Source organism: Pinus tabuliformis, chromosome 8 (genome assembly GCF_031772625.1).
Source record: "Pinus tabuliformis cultivar Carrire ecotype Pingquan chromosome 8, CPIR1, whole genome shotgun sequence".
Taxonomy (NCBI): Eukaryota; Viridiplantae; Streptophyta; class Pinopsida; order Pinales; family Pinaceae; genus Pinus; species Pinus tabuliformis.
Window position 1 is genome coordinate 1,954,131,799 of NC_142294.1, and position 25,482 is coordinate 1,954,157,280.

A 25,482-nucleotide genomic window follows, 5' to 3' on the forward strand; every position below is an offset into this window, starting at 1 on the left:
TCATGCAAAAAAAAACACTAGCTAACAAAGAAATTAAAAACATGAATTAGAGAAATGCTTTATAAGGGAAAATTAGAAAATTCATACCACAATGGACATACCTGGATAAGAGCATCCTCTAACTGCTCTAATCGCAACACTCTATCCTCCAAATTGGGCTCCTCTGGATTCTTGTCCCAAATCAACAAGTCTTTATTAGACTTTGCATCTTCACAGTAATGGGACAACAATCGCAAGTTGTAGTGAACATAAACCAAGCTCTCTGCCCGGCCTAAATTCAACCTGTTCCTTTTAACACTGTGGATGAAAGAATAAGAGCTCCAACACCTCTCTGCAGAAGAAGTGTTTACCACCTGTGATAGCACCCGCAATGCCAAACTCTGTAGAAGTGGAGTACCCCCTCCATGCATGTTCCACCACTCAAGAACAGAAAAAGTCTCTCGATCTTTAATTGCATGCATGCTACCAAATGGACCAGTGTTGAGCGTATAGTTGCTCACCTGTCTCCGTACCAATGCAGCGTCCTCCTCATCAGGGATTAATTTACTCAATGCAGCCATATATTTTTTGTGAACCTCTTGATCTTGGTGTGGTTTTCTCCTGCTTCCCCCCCCAGGTGCTGGTGTTGAAAGCCATGATGGATGATAGTATTTAGGTGTCAAAACATATGCTAATGCAACAATGGAACATTTAGCATTTCCCATCGGTTTTCCACCTCTACACGAATATAATTGTACAAGGTGGTATCTCTAGGCTCAACAATGTCTTTAATCTGCCCCAACATGCTATCCATTTGCTCATACACCTCCCCAATTACTGGTCGATCTGAATCTGCAAACTTGATCATGTAATAAATTGGTTTGGTGAATTGCAAAACATATTTAACCTGTCCCCAAAAGTAACTGTCAAGAACAATGTCCTTGACTGCATTAGCACCATCTATGTCAGTGTTAATTTCATCCCATGTTTCAGCACACACCAGATTAGTTAAAGCTTGTCTCACCTTCACTAGCCGCCTAAAGGTGAGGTAATAACTAGCAAATCTTGTCTTTGCAATTTTAAGCAACTGCAACTTGGAGTAAGTGCCATAGAAGTAGTTTACCCTTGTATGCCCTGTGATGAATTTAATGAGCTGCTTCCCTCTCCTGTAAACCTCAGCAATCCACCCACATTCTTTGTGTTTCACAATATCATGCATCAAAAGGTTCAATGTGTGAACCAGGCACCCAGACCAAAAGATGTGTGGATGAGTACGCTCAATAATTTTTGCTGCTGCCTTACAATTCGCTGCATTATCTGTGATCACTTGAACCACATTATTCGGACCAACATCTTTGATTGATTTCAATAGGAGATCTGCAATGTTTTGTGCAAATGCAGTGATGGAGGAGGAGTCATGACATGCAATAAATACTGCACCACTAGAAGAAACACCAAGAACATTTATCAAATGTTGGTTTCTAATATTTGTCCACCCATCTGATACAATGGATACCCCAGAATCTACCCACTCATTTGTAAAACGTGTCAAAGCTCTTTGAACCTTAGCTTTTTCTCTTTCTAATAATAACAATGTTCTAGCTTTCTCATAGTTGGGGGCCTTGTATCCTTTTGGGGCTTCATTGATGGCCTTTACCATTTCATGCCAATAGGGAGAGCGAAGCACATTGAATGGTACACCGCAAGCACAAAGAAAACGTACTATCTTTCCATCCACATCATCCCTCCCAGCAACATTAAGGAAATCCCCTATTGTTCTTCTACCTCCAGAGCTTGCAGAAGTACCATGAGGAGATGAGAAACTACCAAATTTAGAGGTTGCACTTGATTCAGAATGAGTTTTTTGTTTCTTGTTTTTTTTTTGTGCAGCCATCTCTATTTGGATGTATTTTCTTCTTTCTTCAGTTGAAATGTTTGGGCAAATTTGTACCCCCACAGGACCCTTTTTTTCATCACTGTCCAACACCCCACGAAGATGCCTCCTCAGACGGGTATATGAACCATAATATGGTTTTCCTCCATGACAACCATGAGGGCACACAAATTTGTAAGATCCACCACCCTTTCCCCCATCAAGTTTGGTCACATAGTTCCACAAGGTTGTTGATGTAGCTTTCCCATCTTGTGTTTCAGTGTCCCCTTCAGGTTCATCCCCTTCCTCTTCAAACCCTTCCTCCTCATCATACATTGGGTCACTCATATTGGGACCATCACCACTGTCCTCTTCTGTTTCTTCCCTTCTATTCCTATTCACCTTTGCCATCATTAAAACCAAGAGTGGAATGATACATAGAAGCCAAAAGAACACCATCTTGGAATATGGATATAGGTGGTGGACAACCTGTAAATAAAGGAGCAAGTAGAAACAATGGGAAAGAGTAGGAGAGGGAGGAGAAAAATACAAAAAAATTGTCAAAAAAATAAGGGAGTTTGGGGTTTGAACTTACCTCTTTAGCTCTTGTAGATGAAGTCCTCCAAGCTCCTCCTCCTTCTCCTAGCTCCTCCTTCTTCACTCCTCCAAGCTCTCCTCTCTTCTCCTCTCCTTTCCTCTCTTCTCTTCTCCTCTCCTCTCTTCTCTTCTCCAACTCTCATAAACTCAAAGTGAGAAAATGAGGAATGAATGGGGGCTTTATTCTTTTCATTCCTCACCTTAACCTCACCCTAACCCACCCCCTTAATGCTAAGTTAACATAACTTAAAAAAAAATTAAAAAAAAATGTCTTTTTCCCTTGGGCGCTGCCTACTTGCCCGAAGCGTGCGCTTCCTCCTCCGAAGTGCCGCGTTTTTGAGGCCCGAAGCGCCGTACGAAGCGCGCTTCGGAGGCATGGAAGCGGCGCTTCCGCCCGGCGCTTCGGAAATTCCAGGAAGCGGCTAAAAAAGCCAAAGCGACGCTTCCGAATTCGGAAGCGCCGCTTCCGACGAAGCTTCCTAGGCGCTTCCGTACGGGACGCGCTTCGGGGCTTGGAACCGGGGGGGGGGGGGGGCTTCGTGCAACACTGAGTTGACCATATCATAAAATTCGCTGAATTTCATGCTTCTCTTGAATTTTATATGTGCCTATCTTGCCACTAGGGTAAGAACCCTCTTAGTAGGTGACACCATGGTTATGTCCTTGTAGGAATTATGATGTAACTTGGGCTCATGTCTTGATTTTGTCTTTGTAACCAATCTAGATCTCTCTTGTCTATTATTTGTTTAGAGTTGCCAACTATCTTCAACCTCCATGGGGCTTAGAATTTCCTATCAAGGCTTTGGTCCTTTTGAGGAAGGGGGAGGCTTCTAAGTTCTATCTTTGAATCTTAGAAGAAGAGGAACTAGGACTCTTAGGAGGGGGTTTCCTTGGGGGAGGCACTTGTTTTGGCGAGGGGCGTGGATTAGAATGATAGGATTGGTTGCAACCAATCCCTCCTTAGATGCATGTTGTTTTGGGCAATGTTCCACCAAGTTTTCAAGACAGGGGGACACAGGAACGGGAAGATTCACAAGGGGGTGTGTGAGAGTGCCCCCTATTTTAGGGAAATTCATGTATGACGGGGGGACAGAAGGGTATGTGTGTGTATATCACAAATGATTCAATGAAATAGAAATAGTAAAATATTGTATACATTGATTTAAGTTCATCATTCATCATTCTAGAATCTAATTAGTACTAAGCAAAATAGTAGATACTAAAGTTTGAAGATTGGAATAGTAAATTGAAATTACTCAAACTCAAACATAGTAAACATTGATGAGTCAAACGCTCGGTTTGAAGTCATCAATATGTAGAGTCAAGACTCAAAAGTTAAAATTGAAAATGAACAATGGACAATGAACCAATGTTATTAGAACTAGACTGGTCAACCCTAAAACCGGATTTCGAAAAAAATCAGACCAAAAATTTGGTCAACCAAACAATACATAAATATTCAAATGTTGAAAGAAATACATAAATATTCATGTGCATCCATATGAATCCAAACTATTATACACAAATATACAAAGATTCACTCTTATATAGCATGTAAAGGTGCATATATTTTTGAACAAAAAAGTACATCAACAAAGAGGGGCTCTAGATAGCCTCTACAATCCAAAAAAATTATGTTACAACAATTACCTGAATATCATCAAAATCATTGCCTATATTGGGATTCTCATCATCAATATCACCCTCTAATATTAAAATAAGATAGAAAAAGCTTAACATGTCAAATCGAGATTTTGTTTGAGTGATGGGTACATTTTTACTAGGGTCATGACAAAGGAGTTCAACAATCAATGCCACCAACATCGAGATACATAGAGGGCTTGGTGCTCTTGATTAAATGCTAGTAGACACCCTCATACATGATAGAATCTAATGGAAATGTTGAAATCCCGCCAATCGAAATCCCGAAAATTGTTAGTTCTACTAGATTTTGAGTGGACTCTAAAATTCTACTTTCTCCATATGAAATCCAGTAAGGTTGGAACCGCTCTTCAAACATCCTGAAACAATTAATGATAATGTTAAAAATTTAAGTAAATGGATGAAATTAAAAGATGAAGGAGAATTTCACTTTAAAATGTTACCCTTAGTTGCATAGCATTAGCAGAGCCCTAGGGTTGAATAATAGGTTTCCCCACTCATAGATTATTGTTTTTAGGAAAAATTCAAGGGGGGCATCCAGATGCCCCCCTTTTTTTGAAGGGGTTGCCCACAAGTACCCCTTTTGGGGAAACATGTTGCCCACATTGGGGAAACATTTCCCCTTGTGTTACCTCAAGTTTCCCTAAAAGGGGGACATGGGGAATGATTTCCCTACATGTCCCCTCATCTAGGGACCGTGGGAAACGTGGGGAGTGCATCCCCCACCCAGAGGGACATGTCCTCATGGAGCACTTGTTTTGGGGGCTTAGGCTACATTGGTTTAGGCCTTCAGCGAGGGAAACCTTGAATAATGTGGTCTTGTGCTTGGCACAAAAAGCATGCAGTGGGAAGATTCAAGTATTGGATATTTCATAGCCATACTCCACTCATAGTGAAAACACCTTTTGCTGCTATACTCCAAGTGTAGTAAAAACAAAGATAAATTGAGGGAGCTTTTTCAAAATCAACCTCCACATATACATGAGCGTTGGATTCGAAGGAGTTCAGCTAGACATTGAGGATTAGAATCTTGCCAAACCTTTGAGTAAACAAATCAACAAATGAGTAGAGATCAATTTGGAGCATGAGGATTTCGTCCATAGAGGATAGTTTGCCCAATATTTATCCTCAGGGTTGAAGTCTGACCTCTAGGATTGAATTTATGTTAACGAACCTAGATCTTCAAATTATTATACTATAGCATGTGAGGGTCAAGAAAGTCAAAGTTGAACAAAGGGCATAGGTATTTAGATGCAAGACCCCAATGTGATTTTAACGAGATCCCTTTAGCTTCCTAATTCAAACTGCACCGTTTATGAAAAACATTCTCATTAGGCATTTTGCATAGAAAGAGAAAGATAACCCTTTGTTTTCAAGCATATATTTTGGATCCCTTGTTTGCATTGACTCAACAATGCATTGAAAGACTGACAAAATTTAGTGGGTATCATGTGCAGATGTTTATCTACGACCACCACAGCTTCTTAACCCTATACAAGTTTCACTCGAGGAAAGAATTCCTCAAGCCCACAAAGACTAGATATGCTAGCTATTATCTATTGTTGAAGAGGATGTTGGAGTTGGAATCGACATTGCAAGCCATGGTTGTGACTCCAAATTGGAATAGGTAGATAGAATCCAAGACAAGTGGGGGGAGAATCTGGCTTTGGATATTGTATAACAATTGCTGGACAATTTATTTGATGTCATTCTTATGCCCTATAGTTGATGTTATTTGCGACATGGATTTTTGTAGTCTTGGAGAAACCTATGAGAATTTTGATAGCATGTTGGGTCAAGTAAAGGTGACCATTTGTGAGAAAGAGCCCTCCTTAGAGTTATGTTGAAACTAGACTCGACCCATTATTCAACGTAGGTGGGATTGAGTAAACACACCTTTGTACATTGTAACATATGCACTTAACCCAAAATGATATATGGCAAGGCTTGGTAGAATTCTTTTGTTTGAGGATCTAAAGATCAAGTAGGGATTTAGTTGCCATTGTAAAGATGTACAATGCAGATGAGAGGAAAAGCACTTTGGAGATAGTTGATGTAGTTTGTAGGTCTCAATGATGTCACTACAAAAATCCTGATATGAAGGAATATTGTAGTGACGTAGGCCAAGATGACACCATTGGTTGGTGGACCATGCATAGGGAAGCTGCTCTAGAGATCCAACATCTTGCTATTCGCTTATTGTCTGAGATAGCTAGTTACTCCATAGTAGAAAGTAATTGGTCCACATATAGCTTCATCTATAGTAAAGAGGAATTGGTCCAATATAGCTTCATTTGCTCTATCAAGAGGAATAGACTTGCTTCTGTGAGAGCAGAGAAGCTAGTTGCAATGCGTAGTGTCCTACTTGCACATAAGAAGACACTAGAGTTTTGGAGGGACTAGCAACATGATGGGATGTGGATCTAGAGGATGGTGCACGGAAAAATGAGGATGAGCTAGAGCATGGTTTTGTTGGTGCGCTATTAGTTACTCATGAGAGTGACTTTGACATAGGTAGTGACATTCCCGTTGATAGTCCTAATGACTTATGCAGTAGATGGATGTAGATGACTAATGAATGGGATTGACTCCTTGATGCTTGTTTCATTTTTAGTGTTCCTTGCCCATTTCAATTTTAACTTTTGAATCTAGATATTGATGACTTAGATGGAATCTTTACTATTTTTGAATTTCTATTTTTGAGTAATTTCATTTTACGATATCCGACTTTATAGTATATACTATTTGACTTAGTGCTCTTTAGTATGTTGAATGATGAATATGAGTCAATTTATTTAATTTATGAATCAATGTATTTCATTTCATTTCTGAATCTCTTGTTAATATCATCTACAAATTTTAATTTAGTATTTACATCGCACAATGATGAATTTGCATGTGATTAATTGTTATTGTGGGGATTTTTATTTTTATTTTTATAATTTTACAGATGGGAGAACCTATGCTAGGGGCCTTGACATTTCCCCCCATCCCCTCTGAATTTTCCTAAAATTTGTGGGGTGTCTCCATGTGTCCCCCATGTACATTTCCTTGATCCTGTGCTATTGCATTCCTGAAACTTGGTGGAACATTGTATAAAAGTCCCTTAGCTATTCAACAACTTATTTTGAAATAGTGGACTTTTACAAATTTTACACCATGACACAGTTTTAAAACCATTTACCAAAAGCAAACAAAACAACATAAAACTATTTACATCATGCTTTGGCATCCCATGTTTAATGGGGAATTTTCACATAGCTTCCATCTACAAAGTTAGGTTGTCATAACAAAATGAACAGTTTCAGAAAATATTCAAGTATTCTTTAGCGTATTTCCATAAATTGAAATTGCATTCTTACAAGAATCTTATTATACATTTCTTGTCTTAAGGGATTTCAATCATGAACAGTTCTTTGACATATGATTTCTTGCAGGTCTCATTGTCAGTTACCTTGACAGGTGTTGGTGTGATAATTGCAGCTTTAGGAGATTTTTCATTGGACCTCCTCGGATACTCCTTGGCTCTTATTTCTGTATTTTTTCAGGTTTTCTTCTTTCTCTATCTCCCTTAAAAGAAATGGCCCATGCATATTTGTTTGAGAATGATTTTTGAATGCTCCTTTGTGAGATGCAAACATGTGTGTGGGTCATTATATATTTGTTTGTGCATAGATTTCATGTTATATACTTATATGAATATCAATTGTCAAAGAGATATTGGATGGGATAATTGTCTATGCTAATTTTTCATTTTAGGGATATGGTTCAGGAACCAATACTAATCACGGTTTTTGGATTGTAGACAGCATACTTGGTATTGGTTGAAAGGTCAGCTGCAGAAGATGGGTTATCTTCAGTTGAGCTTATGTACTATAATTCTTTCCTTTCACTTCCTGTTCTGTTTCTCCTCATCACCTTTACAGGAGAATTTACACTTGCTATAGCTTTACTTACAGCAAAGGTCAGCTTTTACATCCAACTTTCATGTCTTTCTTGTTATGCTTAGGTTAACTGTCAGGTTTCTGGATTAAAATTTTAAGCTTAAAAGGTTGTCTTAAATCTCCCATGTTTGTATTTCTCTGTGTACTTTGTATTCCTGGAATCTTATGTCGTGTCAGGGTTAGCTACTAATCATCCAGGGATGTTGCCTACTGCAAGACTTATCGATGATAAGTACATCGACTTTCTCTTGTTAGGATTTGTGATATTGGATAAACTCTTGCTAAACCTATGGAATGATTTCAACTCTTCAGTAATTCTGACTACCAATAATTAGAAGGAAGCCACTAGTTGTCAGGTTATTTATTGTTTGGTTTGGCATTAGCAAGAAACATGTCTATCTGCCATTTTGGGCACTTCAAATTATAGTCATTGCCTCCAATTTTTATTTAGTTATGTTTCAAAGCATACGCATAAGCAGCTGCAGACTGTTCTCATGTTCCTTAAAAACAGCTGAAGAATGTTATATTGCAATATAGATTACAATTTCACATACCAATAATCACAAGAATGTCATGGAACGATATTGTTGTTAACGTTTTTCTTGTTAGAGATAATGGCTATAATTAGAACTAGATATATTAATTAGGACGTAGGTGTATAAGAAAGTGAATAAATAAAGTGATGTAGTAATATGATAAGATAATTTTTTTATTGTACAACGAATACCACAAAAGTAGGTCAATGGGAGTGAAGAATATAGCCAGTGTGAATACAGTGTGGGAGTACAAGCACAGCTCCTAGAGAATGCTGAAAATAGCGTAAAGAAAGAAACTTGCAGTTATTTAGTGTATTAGTTAATTTAGTAGTTAAATGGTTAGGTATTGGGAGTTACATAATGTACTCTTCTCCTACTATGTAATGAGACATTGCATCACCTAATAATGAATAAATCAATTCTTTCTCATTCTAATGTGTATTTCTGTCCAAACTTGTGTGTAAAACTCACATTTCTGCATTAATTGTAACATAACTTCGATGGATTCCAAGTGCATGAATTGGCCATGTTGATATTTGTTTTCCTAAGCACATGCTTCAGGCCTATGAGGCTATTTTTTTGGCAGAAATTCCATGCCCTATGCAACATGTAGGCATGAATTCAGAACAAAGACGATGCCAGGTTTTTGGAATCAGTTTTGCAGGTTTAGGGTATAAACAGGGCTAGATTTTTAGCAAATTTATTTATTTATTTGTCGTGGGGGGGAGGGGGAAGGTGGGGTGTTGTCTCTTTGTTAGTAGCAATGAGACTTTTAGAACAGGTGAAATGTTGCCACTTTTGACAAGGTAATTCTTTTTAGCCCCTTTCAAATTGGCAAATACATTGAGATCTGCAAGCTGGTCTCTGTACCTTTGAAATTTTGAATAAGGTAACCTGGATCAAGTTATCAACCAATATAAAAAACTAAGTATGTCTCTAAAGCCTATCACTCTTCTCTAAAAAGTGTTGTTTCCCAGGTCTTCAAAAGCAACACTTTCCAATCTTTAATGAGTAAAGTGTGGTCGATAGTCTCAAAATTTCAGATGTGATTTGTTGTAGGTTGTGTCTTTGTGTTATAATAGCATGCATTATAGGAAAGTTGTGAACTAATGAATGTATGTCCAAAGATGTCTAGTATATGATCTAACTAACTGAAATGCACCCTTCAATTTGGTTCTTCTTGTTTTCAGTTGAGAAACAAATTTTCTTGGCATACAAATTCTAAACTTCTCTATCCTTCAGACACAAGTTGTTGTTTCTATAGAGTTCATATATATCAGCTTCAAACGAAGTGCAAAAGTCATCTGCATAAACTTTTATGAATAATGTTCACCATTTTGCTAGTTTCCTATTACCTATCCGATCAGTTGAGAAACAAATTTCCTTGGCATACTAATTCTAAATTTCTCTATCCTTCAGACACAAGTTGTTGTTTCTATAGAGTTCATATATATCAGCTTCAAATGAAGTGCAAAAGTCATCTGCATAAACTTTTATGGATAATGTTCACCATTTTGCTAGTTTCCTATTACCTATCCGATTAGCAAGGTCACTAAGGTCTTGACAAGCCTGCTGGACTGGCACACACACATAGGGCAGGGATGTGCTGTCACCTTGGCCCAAGCCTCCACTGTTTAGATCCAACAACCTCCTAATTGGTCAAGAGAGGTGTCCCAAATATAACATCAATTAATACAAAACAAAACCAGTGTCTTATGTGGGGTCAATTGGAGGCGGAGGTGTTATATCCGGAAAACTATTTAGCTGTTTATGATATAACTGTGCAGCAGAAAACTAAACAGTGAACTAATAGATACCAAATTACTGAAATATATTGTTCAATTAGTATGCTATTGGAGTATTGGTTTATGATCTATAGAACAAAACAATTTGCTGTGTTGTAAATCAGACTGTAAAGTCCGCATAAAACACGGACAACAATCTGTATAGTCCAAACCAGACACCCTATGAGTGCTACAACACTCTTAGATGTTATCTCTAGGGGTGAGAAGGCTTGAGGACTTGATTTGAGGTTTATGAGGCCTTTCCTCAACTGTGACAGCTGAAAAAGACAATCAAGCAAGTTGGAAATTGTTCTTTCAGAAAGGGCAAATCACCCAAGAATTCCATATCTGAAAATAGTATTTAAACTACAGCTGGAAAATGAAATGAATTTATTCTAAACACTAAATCAGACAAAATCAAGCATAGTAGAGTTACTAGAGAGATTTCATATGTAGGCTCATTTGTAGAGTGCTAGAAATCTGTTGTTTTATTGCAATATTTATGTAGGTGCAACAAGCAAAACATGCTCAGATCTGAAAAATATCAGCTAGATACAAGTGCAGAATATATCATATAAAACATTTATCTGTTAACTTTTAATACCTGGTCTGATTTATTTTTCTCCACAATTATTTTGTACCCAGAAAATTATTTATGCTCAAATAATTCTGAAATTGTTGGAAAATAAATACAATGGTATTTATAACTTCACAATAAAATTGTGCAGCAAAAATTAATAGGAAAATCAACTACAAGGCAACCAAAATTTTCTGCCCTACAAATCTTCCTTCACTTTTATTAATATGGAAAATTAGGGTCTTGACCTACAGAGAATACATAGAAAATTACAACAACAAATGAACCTAAAAATGGCCCATTGGATTTCAGCCCAAGGGAAATTCATCTTCTAGAAATTGGCTGCTTTGTAAGAGAAATCAGCCCTGGAAAATCTTGGCCCTCCTAGTAGTATGAACTACACCGTGCACTCTGGAAATATTGGCCCCTTTAGCAAAACTTGGCTTCCAAGTCTCAACCCAACAGCAAACTTGACCTCCCTTTACTTCATGTGACCAGATGGAAATTCTGCCTTCATCCATAGTCTCAACTTTCTCAGAATTTTTGGCCTCTATTGTCCAAGTCCTGACCTCTCTCTCAAGAACCCAACCTCCACTAATTTCCCCTCTAGAAAATCTTTGTTGTAGTCTTTTCTCTTCTCTTCGGTCACTGAGCCTCTCACTCCTTGAGAAAATCGCTTCTTCAATCACAATGTCTTGTCACCTTTCCCTTCGGTTATTTTATAATTTCACCAAGCCAAAATTCCTAACCCTAATCTCCTAAGAGATCAATGGCTAGGATTAGATCCTAAGCCTCACTTGAGATCAATGGTTGGGATTATATCTATGTTGCATGAGTTTCTGGAACGTGGGAACGTTGGGAACTTGGGTACTGGTTTCCGAAACGGTTAGAGGTTTCCCCAAAATTTACAGGAAGCGGCTAATTGGGAGCGGTAATATTATATAATAAAAAATTAAAAATTAAAAAATTAAAAATATTTTTTTAATTATATAATTTATATAATAATCAAAATTAATATTGATTCAAAATACTCAAATATTAAAATCAATTTAAATATATAAATAATAAATATATAATCTCTCTTATATATAAATATATTCTCTGGGTGTCTCTCTCCCTAAGTTTCTCCCTTTTATATATATAAAATGTCAAGTTCATTATCAGTTCTCTTACATGTTTCTGTAGTTATTCTTACGAGAAAAAACAACTCTAATGTTTAAGCATTGACTGCCACATACAATATGCACACACTCATTATCAGTAGAACTAACATGTTTCTCTAGTTATTCTTACAAGAAAAAACAACTCTAATGTTTAAGCATTGACTGCCACATACAATATGCACACACAATCTTCTGCGATATATATACATAAACAACAAAAGAAATACTCATCAACTTGACATCCCAGATATTGCACTTACGTCGAGGTGCCACAAGCTTCCTTAACCCATCAAGAGATTGCTCCAGTTTCTCAATTAAGGATATTGGTGTTAAAGATGTCTTTGGCCTTTCTTCTTGCGAAGGTTTCAACATAGGCTCATGTTTTGTGGGAAGTTCAACATATTTCTCTACAGGCTTTGTATTCCCCAACCCTAGGGAATGCAGGAACTCCAAAAAAGCCTGTCTTGAAAGCTCTTGGAACTTTCCCAATCTCCCATTGAAGTTCCCGTTGAAAAGGTAACGTTCCCATACTGTTCCAAAGCTCCCGGGAGCGCGTGAACCATTGGAACGAGTTTCCCACCTCTTGGGAGCGGTTCTCGTGTAACAGAGGATTATATGTAAGTCAAGATTAAATTATTTATCCTTAGAAATTTGGCTTAATAGTCCACAATAATAAATAAACTTAATTATTTTACTTTTTGTAAGTTAGACCTAGGAATTTTTTTTATAATAACACTTATTCATCCCAAATAAGCACCTAAAGAGGCAACTCTGACAACTTCTGCATGCTCGACATTAAGCCAATGTAGAAGTCCTTGTTTGAGCTAATGACATCAACACTCCCTCCTAGCGAGGAAGGTGTTCTGCACCACCCACAACTTATCTTTGTAAGATATAAACTTGCTCTTCACTAGGGGCTCGGTGAGAATGTCTGTCACCTGCTCATCTGTGGAGATGTACTGAAGCTTCGCAACTCCCCTCTAGACCCTGTCTCTAATGAAGTGATACCTAATCTCTATATGCTTGGACCTGTCATGAAACATTGGATTCTAAGAGAGCTTAATGCAACTATGATTATCACAATGAATCATTGTCGGATCCATCTCAAGACTAAACAACCCTATGAGCATCTTCCGAAGCCAAATGGCTTCACAACTTGGCAAACTTGCATCCATGTACTCTACTTCTGCTAAATCGAGTGCCATTGAACTTTCCATCCTGCTAAAACATGAAATAACCACTGATCCCAAACTGAAGCAACACCCTAAGGTTATTTTCTTGACAGATGCACTCCTAGCCTAGTTTGTGTCTGTATAGTTGACTAACTGTACTCCATCACCTATGACATACCTGAGCCCATATTCCATTGTACCATAAAGATACCTTACCACATGTCTCATTTCCATCTAGTGAACCCTCCTTGGCCCCACCATAAACTAGCTTAGTGTATTCACAAGAAGGCAAATATTTGGCCTAGTGTTGACTAGATATATCAAAGAACCTATTAGCTACCTGTACAATATGGGTTCCACCAACTCTGACTCAGAAGCATTCAACTTCCTCAAGTTGGTAGTCATGGGTGTCAACATACGCCTGCAATCCTCCATTCTGAACCTCTTCAAGATCTCAACTACATACTTCCCCTATCCAAGGAATACCTCACATGTTGGTTGCCACACCTCCAATCCCAGCAAGTAGTGTCATGCCAATGTCCTTCATCTCAAACTCTATCACAAGATCCCACTTGTCATATCTATGAACTTCTCTGACCTTGTAAGGAAGAGGTCATCCACATGTGACACCAAGATGAGAAAATCATCTCCAACAAGTGTGTAAAAAAAGTTGGGATCTACCTCACTCTTAGTGAAGCCCATACTTAGCAGATACCAAATTTTTCCTTGAGTACCAATCTCTAGGTGCTTGTTTGAGACCATATAACACCTTCTTCAACTTGCATACATGAGAATCCCTCCCATGCACCTCAAAACCTTGCGGCTGCTCGATGTACACTTCTTCCTCAATGACCCCATTGAGAAAGGCTGTCTTCACATCTATATGATGTGTCCTCCACCCCATCTTTGAGGCAATAAACATAACAACCCTAATATAAGTGTATATGGTGACTAGAGAAAATGTCTCCTCATAGTGCACTCCTTCCTTTTGGGAAAACCCACTCACCAAGCCATACACTTCTCAATGCTACCATTTGCGCATGTTTGATGTCATAGATCCTCTTGGAGCTGACCACTGATTTCTTCTCTGGCCTCGACATGATGTCCAATGCATCATTCTTCATGATGGAGGCATACTCCACTATGACATCTCCCCAAACTTGTTGTCTCGCTGCCTCCTCATAACTACTAGGTTCAGAGTCAATGATGTCGCTCATAGCGCCATGTAAGTAGGAAACTATCTTGGTGGTATGCTCTCCCTGAACATCCCCTAGGAGCCTCCACATGCTCCTCAACATCCCTAATGGTCTACTCCAGCCATCTCAACCTCTTCTTGACAAAAGAAGGTTCCTCCCACTCCTAATCTGAAGATTGAGTACCTACTGCTGGTGTTGTTGGTCTCTCCTCAACCTTCAAAGCCTCTCGCTCTTGATCATCTGCCACCATTGGAATTGAATCATGTGACTTCCTCAAGGCCATGTGCTCCTCGAACCTCATGTCTGTGCTCACTACAGTCTTTCCCTACGTTGGGATATAATCGTGTATGCCTTGGAAGTCTCACTATACCCTACAAAGATGCCCGTCAAACTCGAGGCTCCAACTTGGTCCTCTTCTCCGATGGTACATGGATATACACTGATCACTTGAAGATGCACAAATTTCCCACCTATAGTTTCACTCATGTCAACACCTCATCAGGAGTTTTGTCCCCCATGACCTTGTGAGGACTCTTGTTTTGAATGACTATGGTGTTACATGTTGTTGTACACATGAATATATGAGGATCTTGATCATGAATCATGGCTTTGGCAGTGCCTACGATGGCCCTAATTTTCGTCTCAACAACCTCATTTTGTTATGGGTTGTAGGTAACTTCCAACTCCTTTATGCCTGCCTGTTTGCAAAAGTCCTTGAACTCATTAGAGGTGTACTCACCCCTATTGTCCTATCTAAGGACATTGACCTTCCTCCTTGTTTGGTTTTCCATGAGAGATTTAAACTCCTAAAACCTATTGAATACCTCATCCTTGGTCATAATGAAGTAGATCCAAGTCCTCCTGGAACAATTATCAATAAATTAACATAATAGTTGTAGCTACTCAACGACCCCATTGGCATAGGACCACCCACGTCTAAATGTACTAGGTCCAACAACTCTTTGGACCTAGAATCATTGCTTGGGAAGGCTTTCTTTGCATACTTGTCCAAGCACATCCTCTCCACGCTTAACTCAGGAAGACTAGTGAAAATCTCGCGTAATATAAGTAGAGCCTTGTGATGCAAATGTGCCATCCTCTTATGCCACAACTTGCACATGTTTTCACTGTTATGCACTAGTGCCCCTATTAGCAAACCCATCAACATGTATAGGTTCCCTTCTCTTCTTCTAATCACTTGACCTGTGCTTGAACTGGAATCCCTCAACTTGACAAGTACTTTTCCATCATGGAAATGCGCTTCATGCCCCTTGCCCTCCATGTTAGAGATTGCTATAAGGTTCTTGGACAACCCAAGTACATAGAAAACCTCCAACACCTTCATAGTCTCCTTTGAATATAGTTGAAACTGGATGCTACCAATCCCCTATACTACACACTTGTCATTGTTGCCAAGGTCCACATGTAGCTCTGAGTTTGGATTTGAGATACTAGTGAATAGATCGTGTGATCCCATCATGTGACGAGAAGCACCATTGTGCACAACATTGTATAGTCATTATGGGTATACGTAATTGTTGGAAGGCTAAAAAGTTGAGAAGATCAACATGAAACTATTTGATTCAGTGAAATTCCTTGTGAACCATCCACAATAGTGATTCCTTACATGTTCACCTTTCATAATAGGCCTAATAGGTACTAATATGTGTTGGACTCTGTGCCATTTTGATATATTCACCCTTACATGGTATATAGATTAGCAAACTTTGCATATTTTGTCTCTAATTGTTTGGAATCATGGTTTGAAATTTTAAAAATAATATATTTTCATTAAAAATTTAATTATTTTATGTATTTTTTCAAATCTGACTCATTTAATCCGGTTCGATTCGGTTTGATTAGGTTCTTGTTCGAATCCCAGTTAGGTAGGTTGTCGTTTCAAAACTCGGTTCTGGATTTTAAAACTATCATACAAGTCACTTAAATAATTAAATTATTTATCCTTAGAAATTTGGCTTAATAATCCACAATAATTAATTGACTTAATTATTGTTAGAATTAGGAAAGAAATCATAATAATACTTGCTCCTCTCGAGCAAACACCTAAAGGGGCAACTCTAACAACTTTTGCAGGCTAGACTCCAAACCAATGCAGAAGCACCTGTCCGAGTTAATAACATCAACAATATCTACTTTTGGACTTAGATCTCTTAATAAACTTAAATTTCTCCAAGGTTTTTTAACGTGCTCGTAAGATAAAACAATTAAAATCAACAAGCAATACAATCCAAATTATTGCAGAAAAATAAAAGGGTTTTGTATGTTTAAAATAATAGAATGGTTGTTGGATTAATATCTTATGCCCAACTCACCTCCCCCTTGTTGGAGTGTGTTATGAAACCAGCTCAAGAAAAGATAGAAAAGATAGATCAACGCCTTAGAATTCAGCCTCTTCGAGGGGGCAACCTCTTTTACATTACATAAATGAACAATTCTTGGATGATTCAAATGACAAAACCTCCTTTCTATATATAAGAGTCTAAGGAGTCACAATATAACCCAGCCGACCTAACAACAATAATATAAAGCCACAAAAATAACAATAGAGGGATTCTATGGGGCACAGTAATAACAATATGGGGGCAATAGGGGCACAACAATATTAATAAGGGGTATAACTACTATAGTAATGGGGTAATCACTAGTATTATAGGGACCCAACATGCCCCTCTCCTTCAAAAAAGTGTTGTCCTCAACACTTGAGTAGTTCTGGATACTTCTGCATAAAATTCTCATCCTCCCATGTGGAATCTTCAGCAGATAAGTTTTTCCACTTGATAAGATACTCCGAAATTGATCGATTTCGTAGCTGTCGAGTTCTTGTTTCTGTGACTGCTTCCGGTTCCAATATAATTTTTCCTTCCTCGTCAAGTTCTGGCAATATTGTTTGAACTGGGAGCTTGTCGCCTATAACCTTCTTTAAACATGAAACATGAAAAACTGGGTGCAATCGAGAAGCTGCAGGAAGCTCCAATTTGTATGCCATAGTACCAATCTTTTGCAACACCTTGTACGGACCATAATACTTTGGTGATAATTTATTATCCTTCTTAGCTTGCTTGAGGACATTTGCTTATATGGTTGTAGCCGTAGGAATACCCAATCACCTACATCAAAACTTCTTTCACTGCGATGTTGATCTGCCTGTTGTTTCATTCTATTCTGTGCCAACATGAGGTTATCCTTTAAGAGTTGGAGGACTTGTTGTTGATGTTCGATGTGATGTTCCACTGCCTGAACCTTAGAATTTTCTCTTAAATATGATGTGATGGATGGTGGTTGATACCCATAAAGTGCCATAAATGGGGTCATTTTTGTTGCTGTATGGAAGGAAGTGTTATACCACCATTCAGCCAGAGGCAACCATTTGACCCATTGTGTCTGTTTATCAGATACAAAGCAACGAAGATATCCTTCCAAACATTTGTTTACTATCTCAGTTTGCCCATCAGATTGAGGATGATAAGATGAGCTATGAGCTAACTGAGTACCAAGACAAGAAAATAATTTTGTCCAAAAATTTCCAGTGAAAATGGGATCTCTGTCACTTACAATAATCTTTGGGTTTCCATGTAGCTTTTGAATTGTTTCCATAAATGCAGTAGAAACTGTACTGGCTTTAAATGGATGTGATAATGCACAAAAGTGTGCATACTTGGTAAGTTTGTCAACTACCACCATGATGACACTCTTTCCCTCAGACTTGGGTAAACCTGTGATAAAATCCATTGAAACCTCCTCCCAACGTTGGCTTGGAATGGATAAAGGTTGTAATAGACCCGGTGTCTTAATTGTTTCAACTTTATTTTGTTGGCAAACCAAACATTCCGCCACAAACTTTTGAATATCTGATTTAAGGCCATCCCAAAAAAATTCCTTCTTAACCCTGTGGTAAGTTTTTAAAAATCCTGAGTGCCCTCCTAAGGGAGAAGTGTGCAATTCCATAAGAATCTTTTGTTTTAGCTGGGAATTCTTACAGAGGTATAAGCGATCTTTGTACCATAACGAATCATTTTGCCAGCTAAATGTATCAGACGTACTGGAATCTTGTTGTAACTTTCGAATAAGTGCCCACACTTCTTCGTCATTCTTCCATTCCTCCCTTGCTTCGTTTATCCAATCTGGTTGGATAATAGAAATGGCGCACAACAATGCTTCCACATCCTCATCCTTTCTTGAGAGTGCATCTGCCACCACATTTTGCTTCCCTTTTTTTAGATGATTTCAAAGTCATAACCCAACATCTTTGTGACCCACTTTTGTTGCTCTTCAGAGGATAATCTTTGTTCTAAAAAGTATTTAAGGCTATCATGATCCGTTTTTACCTTGAAGTGTCTTCCCATTAGGTAGGGTCGCCATTTCTTAAGTGCATGGAGTATTGCCAACATTTCCTTCTCATAAATAGCTTTTCTTAAAAACTTTCCCTTGATTGGACGACTTTCAAAAGCAATGGGTCTTTCATCTTGCATTAGAACAACACCAATTCCATTTCCTGAAGCATCACATTCCACAATAAAGGTTTTTGTGAAGTCCGGTGTAGCTAAGACCGGTGCTTGGCACATTGCCTCTTTAAGATGTTCAAAGGCCTTTGTTGCTTCAGGAGTCCATGAAAATGCATCTTTCTTCAATAATGTTGTTAGAGGTGCTGCTATTCTCCCATAATTCTTAACAAACTTGCGATAATACCCTGTCAACCCGAGAAATCCTCGCAGATGCTTTATGGATGTGGGGATTTTCCATTCCTTAATGGCTTTAATTTTGCTAGGGTCTACCTTAACTCCTTCATGAGATACAATATGACCCAGATATTCCACCTCCTGGACTCCAAAGAAACATTTGGATCTTTTTGCATATAATTGTTTCTCCTCCAATAGTTGTAGCACCCTGTCAACATGTTCAACATGATCCTTCCAAGACTTGCTGTAGATTAGTATATCATCAAAAAATACTAACACAAATTTTCTAAGGAATGGTTTGAAAATTGAATTCATCAAACCTTGAAATGTTGAAGGTGCATTGGTAAGGCCAAAAGGCATGACCAAAAATTCATAATGACCCTCATGAGTTCTAAATGCTGTTTTCGGAATGTCTTCAGTCTTCATTCTGATTTGATGATATCCTGAACGAAGATCCAACTTGGTGAAGTAAATTGATCCATGCAATTCATCCAGTAATTCATCAATGACAGGAATGGGGAACTTATCTTTAATAGTGAGCTTGTTGAGCTCCCTATAATCCGGACACATGCGCCATGATCCATCCTTCTTGTGCACCAATACTACTGGAGCAGAGAAAGAACTTTGACTCGGTTGAATTATACCAGCCTCTAGCATTTCTGCAACCATACGTTCAATTTCACTCTTTTGGACATAGGGATATCTGTACGGCCTGATGTTTGGAGGAACACTTCCTGGAATCAGATGAATAGCATGATCATGATCACGCATAGGTGGGAGACCTTTGGGAGTCTCAAATACCTTGGAATGATTGTCCAGGACTTTTTGGAGATCTGGAGAAATAGATGATTCCGATGTGGAAACATCTAGCGAACATAATTGTGCAATTACACCTCTTTGCTCCTTTTTTAGAAGCTTTGTCATACCATTAGAGCTGATTATCTTTCCTGGTTTCCCTGCAATACCCCTTAATTCAACTTCCTTTCCTTCCGTAGAAAATTTGATGAAAAGTTCTTGAAAATTAAAAGCTATTGTACCCAAGGATTGTAGCCATTGGACTCCTAGTACAACATCAGCACCTCCCATTGGAATGGAAAGCATTGGGCTAGTCAATACATATTCTCCCATGGATAGCTTGATATTATGGCACTTTCCAGAGCAATTTATTGTTCCTCCATTTGCAATCATCACTTGACACTCTGGTGCTGGATATAGGAAGCAATTCAATTCTTTTGCTACCTTACAATGAATAAAATTGTGGGTGCTTCCTGAATCAATCAACACTATTACCTTTTTCTTCTTGATTTGTCCTTCTATCTTGATGGTTTGAGGAGTGGTAATTCCCGCCAATGCATTACAAGATATGGTCGGATTTATTTGTTCTTCATCTAGGCTTTGTTCCTGGAGTATATCCTCTTCTTTTGACCTTTCTTGCTCCTTTTCTTCTTCCTCTTCACAATCTATGTAGAATAATTTCCTCTCAGCACACTTATGACCTTTAGTGTATTTGCTATCACAACTGTAACAAAGCCCTTTTGCTCTTTTTTCTTCCAATTGTTGTGGTGTCAACCTTATAGGTTGTGGAAGACTAGGGCAACAACACTTCCATCTTTATAGTTGTGAGTGGTATGCTTCCTGGTTGCCATAATTTTGCTTTCCATTTTTTTTGCTAACCTGAATGCCTTCTCTAATGAATCAGGTTCCCAAAGGCGAACATCATGTTGGATATTATCCTTTAAAGACCCTGAACACATCAATCCTATGCTCCTCTGGAATATCTTTTACCCTTATGTTCAATTTTTGGAACTCCTCAATGTGCTCCATTATTGAACCCTTTTGTTTGAGACTTATCAATTGGCTAAAAAAAGTGTTGCTTTTTGTATCCTCATAATGTGCTATCAATTCTTCCGTAAAAATTGCCCAAGTGATAAATTGTTTACGAGAGCAAAGCCATTGATACCATACAAACTGATTTGGTTCCAAATATAAAGTTGCCATACGTACCTTTTGTGTGTTTTGCACATTATTGAGATCGAAGAATTGCTCCATCTGTAATATCCATGTGGCGGGATCCTTGCCATCAAACTTCCTCATATCGATTTTTCGATTTTTGGAATATGGTGAGTCTTCGATCCAACATTAGAGTCTATGGAATCATTATTAACATTTCTTTTGTTCTCATCATGAGTTTCCTTTAGTACCCTTTCACCATTAGTGACCATTTATTGTAGCAACTTATTCATATTTATCTTCAATTTTTCCATCTTATCATCCATGCCATCAATTTTAGCGTCCATGCCATTCACCTTAGCTTCCACGTGACACTTTTTGCACTTGTTCTTGTAATTTTGATATATCATATAGCATTTCTTCTTCTTCTTCATGAGTCATGCTAGAGCTTTCAGGTTCCTTAATAGGTGTTTGCATTTTCTTTCCTCGGGGCATCAGTTACCGATAATAATGCTCTACTAGCCCTTTGAATTCCTTCAAAATAAATTTTCAAACCAAGCTTAAGCAAAAATTTAAGAAAATCTACACAAGTGACACTTAGATTCTGTTGCTTTTTGTGCAAGTGACACTTGTTGCACTTGTTCTTGTAATTTTGATATATCATATAGCATTTCTTCTTCTTCTTCATGAGTCATGCTAGAGCTTTCAGGTTCCTTACTAAGTGTTTGCATTTTCTTTCCTCGGGGCATCAGTTACCGATAATAATGCTCTACTAGCCCTTTGAATTCCTTCAAAATAAATTTTCAAACCAAGCTTAAGCAAAAATTTAAGAAAATCTAGACACCTTTTTCACTTTGTAGGAGCTCGATATTGCCTCTGATGTATCTCTGTACTTTCCGATCATCTAGTTCTGAATTTGTGACCTGCAGTAGCCCTCTGTGTCCTCTTTCCAATGCCACAAGTCTGACCCAAATTGGATTCTCCAAGGAAGAGTTATGCGAAATCTCCCACAGTGACTTGATTATAGACTAGTTCAGTAGAGCGAACTTGTACGACGTGCCACAAATCACTGTTTCGACCTTTGGATCTGAAAAATGCATACAAGAAACTACAGTCCATCCTCTTTCTGTAACTTCTTACGAAATTTCAATCCGATCCCCAGAGAGAAAGTTATGACGATTTTCCCCAGGTCACCTGTTTGGAATGTAATTCAGGAGTTTGCAAAAAGACCAACTTCCTTAGATCATATCTCCACAAATATAGCGCGAAAAGCTCTGAAATTCGGACCCGAGGTTCAGCGCGATTTCTTCTCAAATGGGTTTTTTTTGCAACTTCTGAAACGTTGCAGAAAAAAAGTTATAGCGAAAATTCCACGATGACCTGTTTGGAGCAGCGAAACCCTAGAATCCAAAGCTCTGATACCAAATGTTATGAAACCAGCTCAAGAAAAGATAGAAAAGATAGATCAACGCTTAGAATTCAACCTCTTCGAGGGGGCAACCTCCTTTACATTACATAAATGAACAATTCTTGGATGATTCAAATGACAAAACCTCCTTTCTCTATATAGGAGTCTAAGGAGTCATAATATAACCGAGCCGACCTAACAATAATAATATAAAGCCACAAAAATAACAATAGAGGGATTCTATGGGGCACAGTAATAACAATATGGGGGCAATAGGGGCACAACAATATTAATAAGGGGTATAACTACAATAGTAATGGGGTAATCACTAGTATTATAGGGACCCAACAGAGTGTGAAATTTTCACCTTAAGTGAATCTTGCTATAGATCAAGTGGGTTTGGTCTTTACGAGAAGTCATCCCCGTTATTGTCTTAATAACCTTTTTCAAACCCAACAATGAGTGGCCCTTTGATGTGGAATATTTAGTGTTCGGATTGAGTGTGCGATGAATATGAGCCTCTGTATGATTTGAAGCTCCCCTTCGTAATGGTCTAGTCGCTTGGAGTGATCCACCTACAAAACAAGAAAGCCAATTGGGGTTTCTGTTAGTTTTTGTAGCATCGGATGTGTTCTAGCCACAAAATTTGGTGGAGAGGCTAGAAATTAGAATACATGAGATCTCCAAAACCCAAAAATTGTTTCTGGAAATTCCACCTAGAAGTATCTCAATTAGGTTACTAGTCGATTTTTAAATATTTCCGAAGTCTAAACTTAGGGAATATGGTTAATTAATCGATATTAATTGAGATAAGGTGAGAATAGTCTAGAATCTCACACATATCGACTTAGAGATGACCTTAGCCCTTGATTAAGATTTAGTCTTGGCTGTTGGAGGCCCAACAGAGGATTATAAGAAGAAGTCTATGGGCACTTGGAGAAGATACACCAAAAGTTTGATTTCATTAGCAGATCGATTTCCAGAGAGCAGCAACAGTTGCCGCAGAGCCAGAGATTGAAGCAGAGACAGTGAGGTGTAGAGATAGTGAGGTTGGAGAAAGATTTCCAGATCCAGCAAGTGCATTTGCAGAGAGGCAAAAGTACCACAGCGAGGCTGATGCAGGGGTTGTGCAGAAGCCTCTAAAGGGTAGTTCGATTTAGCTAGAGAGAAGCTGAGTTTCAGTTCCAAGGTTGGGAAAGGGTTCCAAAAGGCTGGAGAGACAGTTTCTCAGCCAGTGGCAGACATGATAGCTACAGGAGAAACTAATTCAGGTTGAGCGTGGTAGATATTGTGCTAGGGTGACGCAGGCCAATGCAAAGGCAGTTTGGATGGCTCACTTGGAGCTGTAGTCAGAGATCAAATTTACCTGTGGGGCGAGGACAATTCCTCACTAGAATTTTCTGTAGGATTGCCATATTTGGCATACAGATTGTTGTACTAAGAATTTCTCATTGCTGCATAATAATAAAAAAACCCTTAGTTGTTGCACCAGTTTTCCCAAGATGGGTTTTTCCTGGGACAATTGTCCAAAAATAACAATGTCATTTTTATTGCGTGTGCTAGTCTTTTCTCAGTTTCCAACACTATTATTTGCGCAATATTTTATTTGTGGGCAAGGACAATTGCTCACTAGAATTTTCTGTAGGATTGCCATATTTGGCATACAGATTGTTGTACTCAGAATTTCTCATTACTGCATAATAATAAAAAAACCCTCAGTTGCTGCACCAGTTTTCCCAAGTTGGGTTTTTCCGGGGACAATTGTCCAAAAATAACAGTGTCATTTTTATTGTGTGTGCTAGTCTTTTCTCAGTTTCCAACGCTATTATTTGTGTAATATTTTATTTGTGAAGGTTGCAGTGTGATTTATTTGACATTTGTCATAGCAGATAAATTGTTAAAATAATTAACAATTAGAAAAATAAATCCCAGTTGCTGCAATAGGATTTCAGTTTTGGAATTTTCACAGTTTCCTCCTATTTTGTCCTCTCCATATGACTGAGTAGCCCCTCGGTGGCTCAACCTATTAACTATTGTCTAATTGTAGTATTATACTTATTATTAAGATTATTATATTAAAATCACGATAGCAATGATATCAAGGAAAAACTACAAATGAAATCCACTCCATACAATGAACATAAAATATATGGACAAAGATTTGCAAAAAATGAGTTTTTTTGTTAAAATGATGGTATTAATCTCATATGAAAACAACAACAAATACATGAGGGGAGGCTAACCTTTTATAGAACAATTTTCTTTGACTAGATAATGGCTAGTTTGAACTCCTCAAAATATTATTTTATTAGTCATCCACAAGTTAGAGAACCAGTGCTTTTACCATAAAATATTTCATCACAATTTTTTAATTGCCCTTCAAGGGGTCAACTTGGCTTCAATTGCCCTTGACAAATCCCTTTTCTCATGGCTCGGTATGGTCAACCATGAATAATAGTAAAGAATAGTAGCTCAACATCCCACTAGTTTATCCTCAGAAGAATTTGACTTGGTCCTTGGGGAGAATAATTTACGTTGTAATGGCTACTTTGTTGGTCCATAATATAACCTCTGGGTCCATGAAGTCTCTGACGACTAGTTAGACCACCCAATAGCTAGTTGTCTTCACCAATTGCTAGCTTAACTTGATGTTTTCCTTTTCCTAACTCGACTTGGTCACCTTTTTCTATTTCTCCAATATCTTGATGAATTTGCCAATTCTGCCACCTGAGGTTGCTGTAATGCGACCTGATTTCATATGGGTCTTGCTTTGTTTGACTAAATTATGCCATGCATTGCCACATCATCACTATCTGCCATGTCATCGTGCTCTATGTTGGATCTCTAACGCCCTTGGGAATTATGAGAAACTGAGACATGGGTTTTGTTTGTCTCTTTCTGTAGACCAATTTTGAGCCTTGATATGTTATGTTTCAAATTCTGT

At 38.2% G+C, this 25,482-nt stretch overlaps 1 protein-coding gene across 1 annotated transcript in view; it reads left to right on the forward strand.

Moving 5' to 3' along the window:
- UTR7 (UDP-N-acetylglucosamine (UAA) transporter family) overlaps positions 1 to 25,482 on the forward strand; it is a 92,589-nt gene that overhangs the window by 61,334 nt on the left and 5,773 nt on the right. Inside the window, exons 4-5 of the mRNA XM_089374784.1 lie at positions 7,549 to 7,659; positions 7,917 to 8,075. Coding sequence (XP_089230910.1) covers positions 7,549 to 7,659; positions 7,917 to 8,075 — 270 coding nt within the window. The remainder of the gene's footprint in view (positions 1 to 7,548; positions 7,660 to 7,916; positions 8,076 to 25,482) is intronic.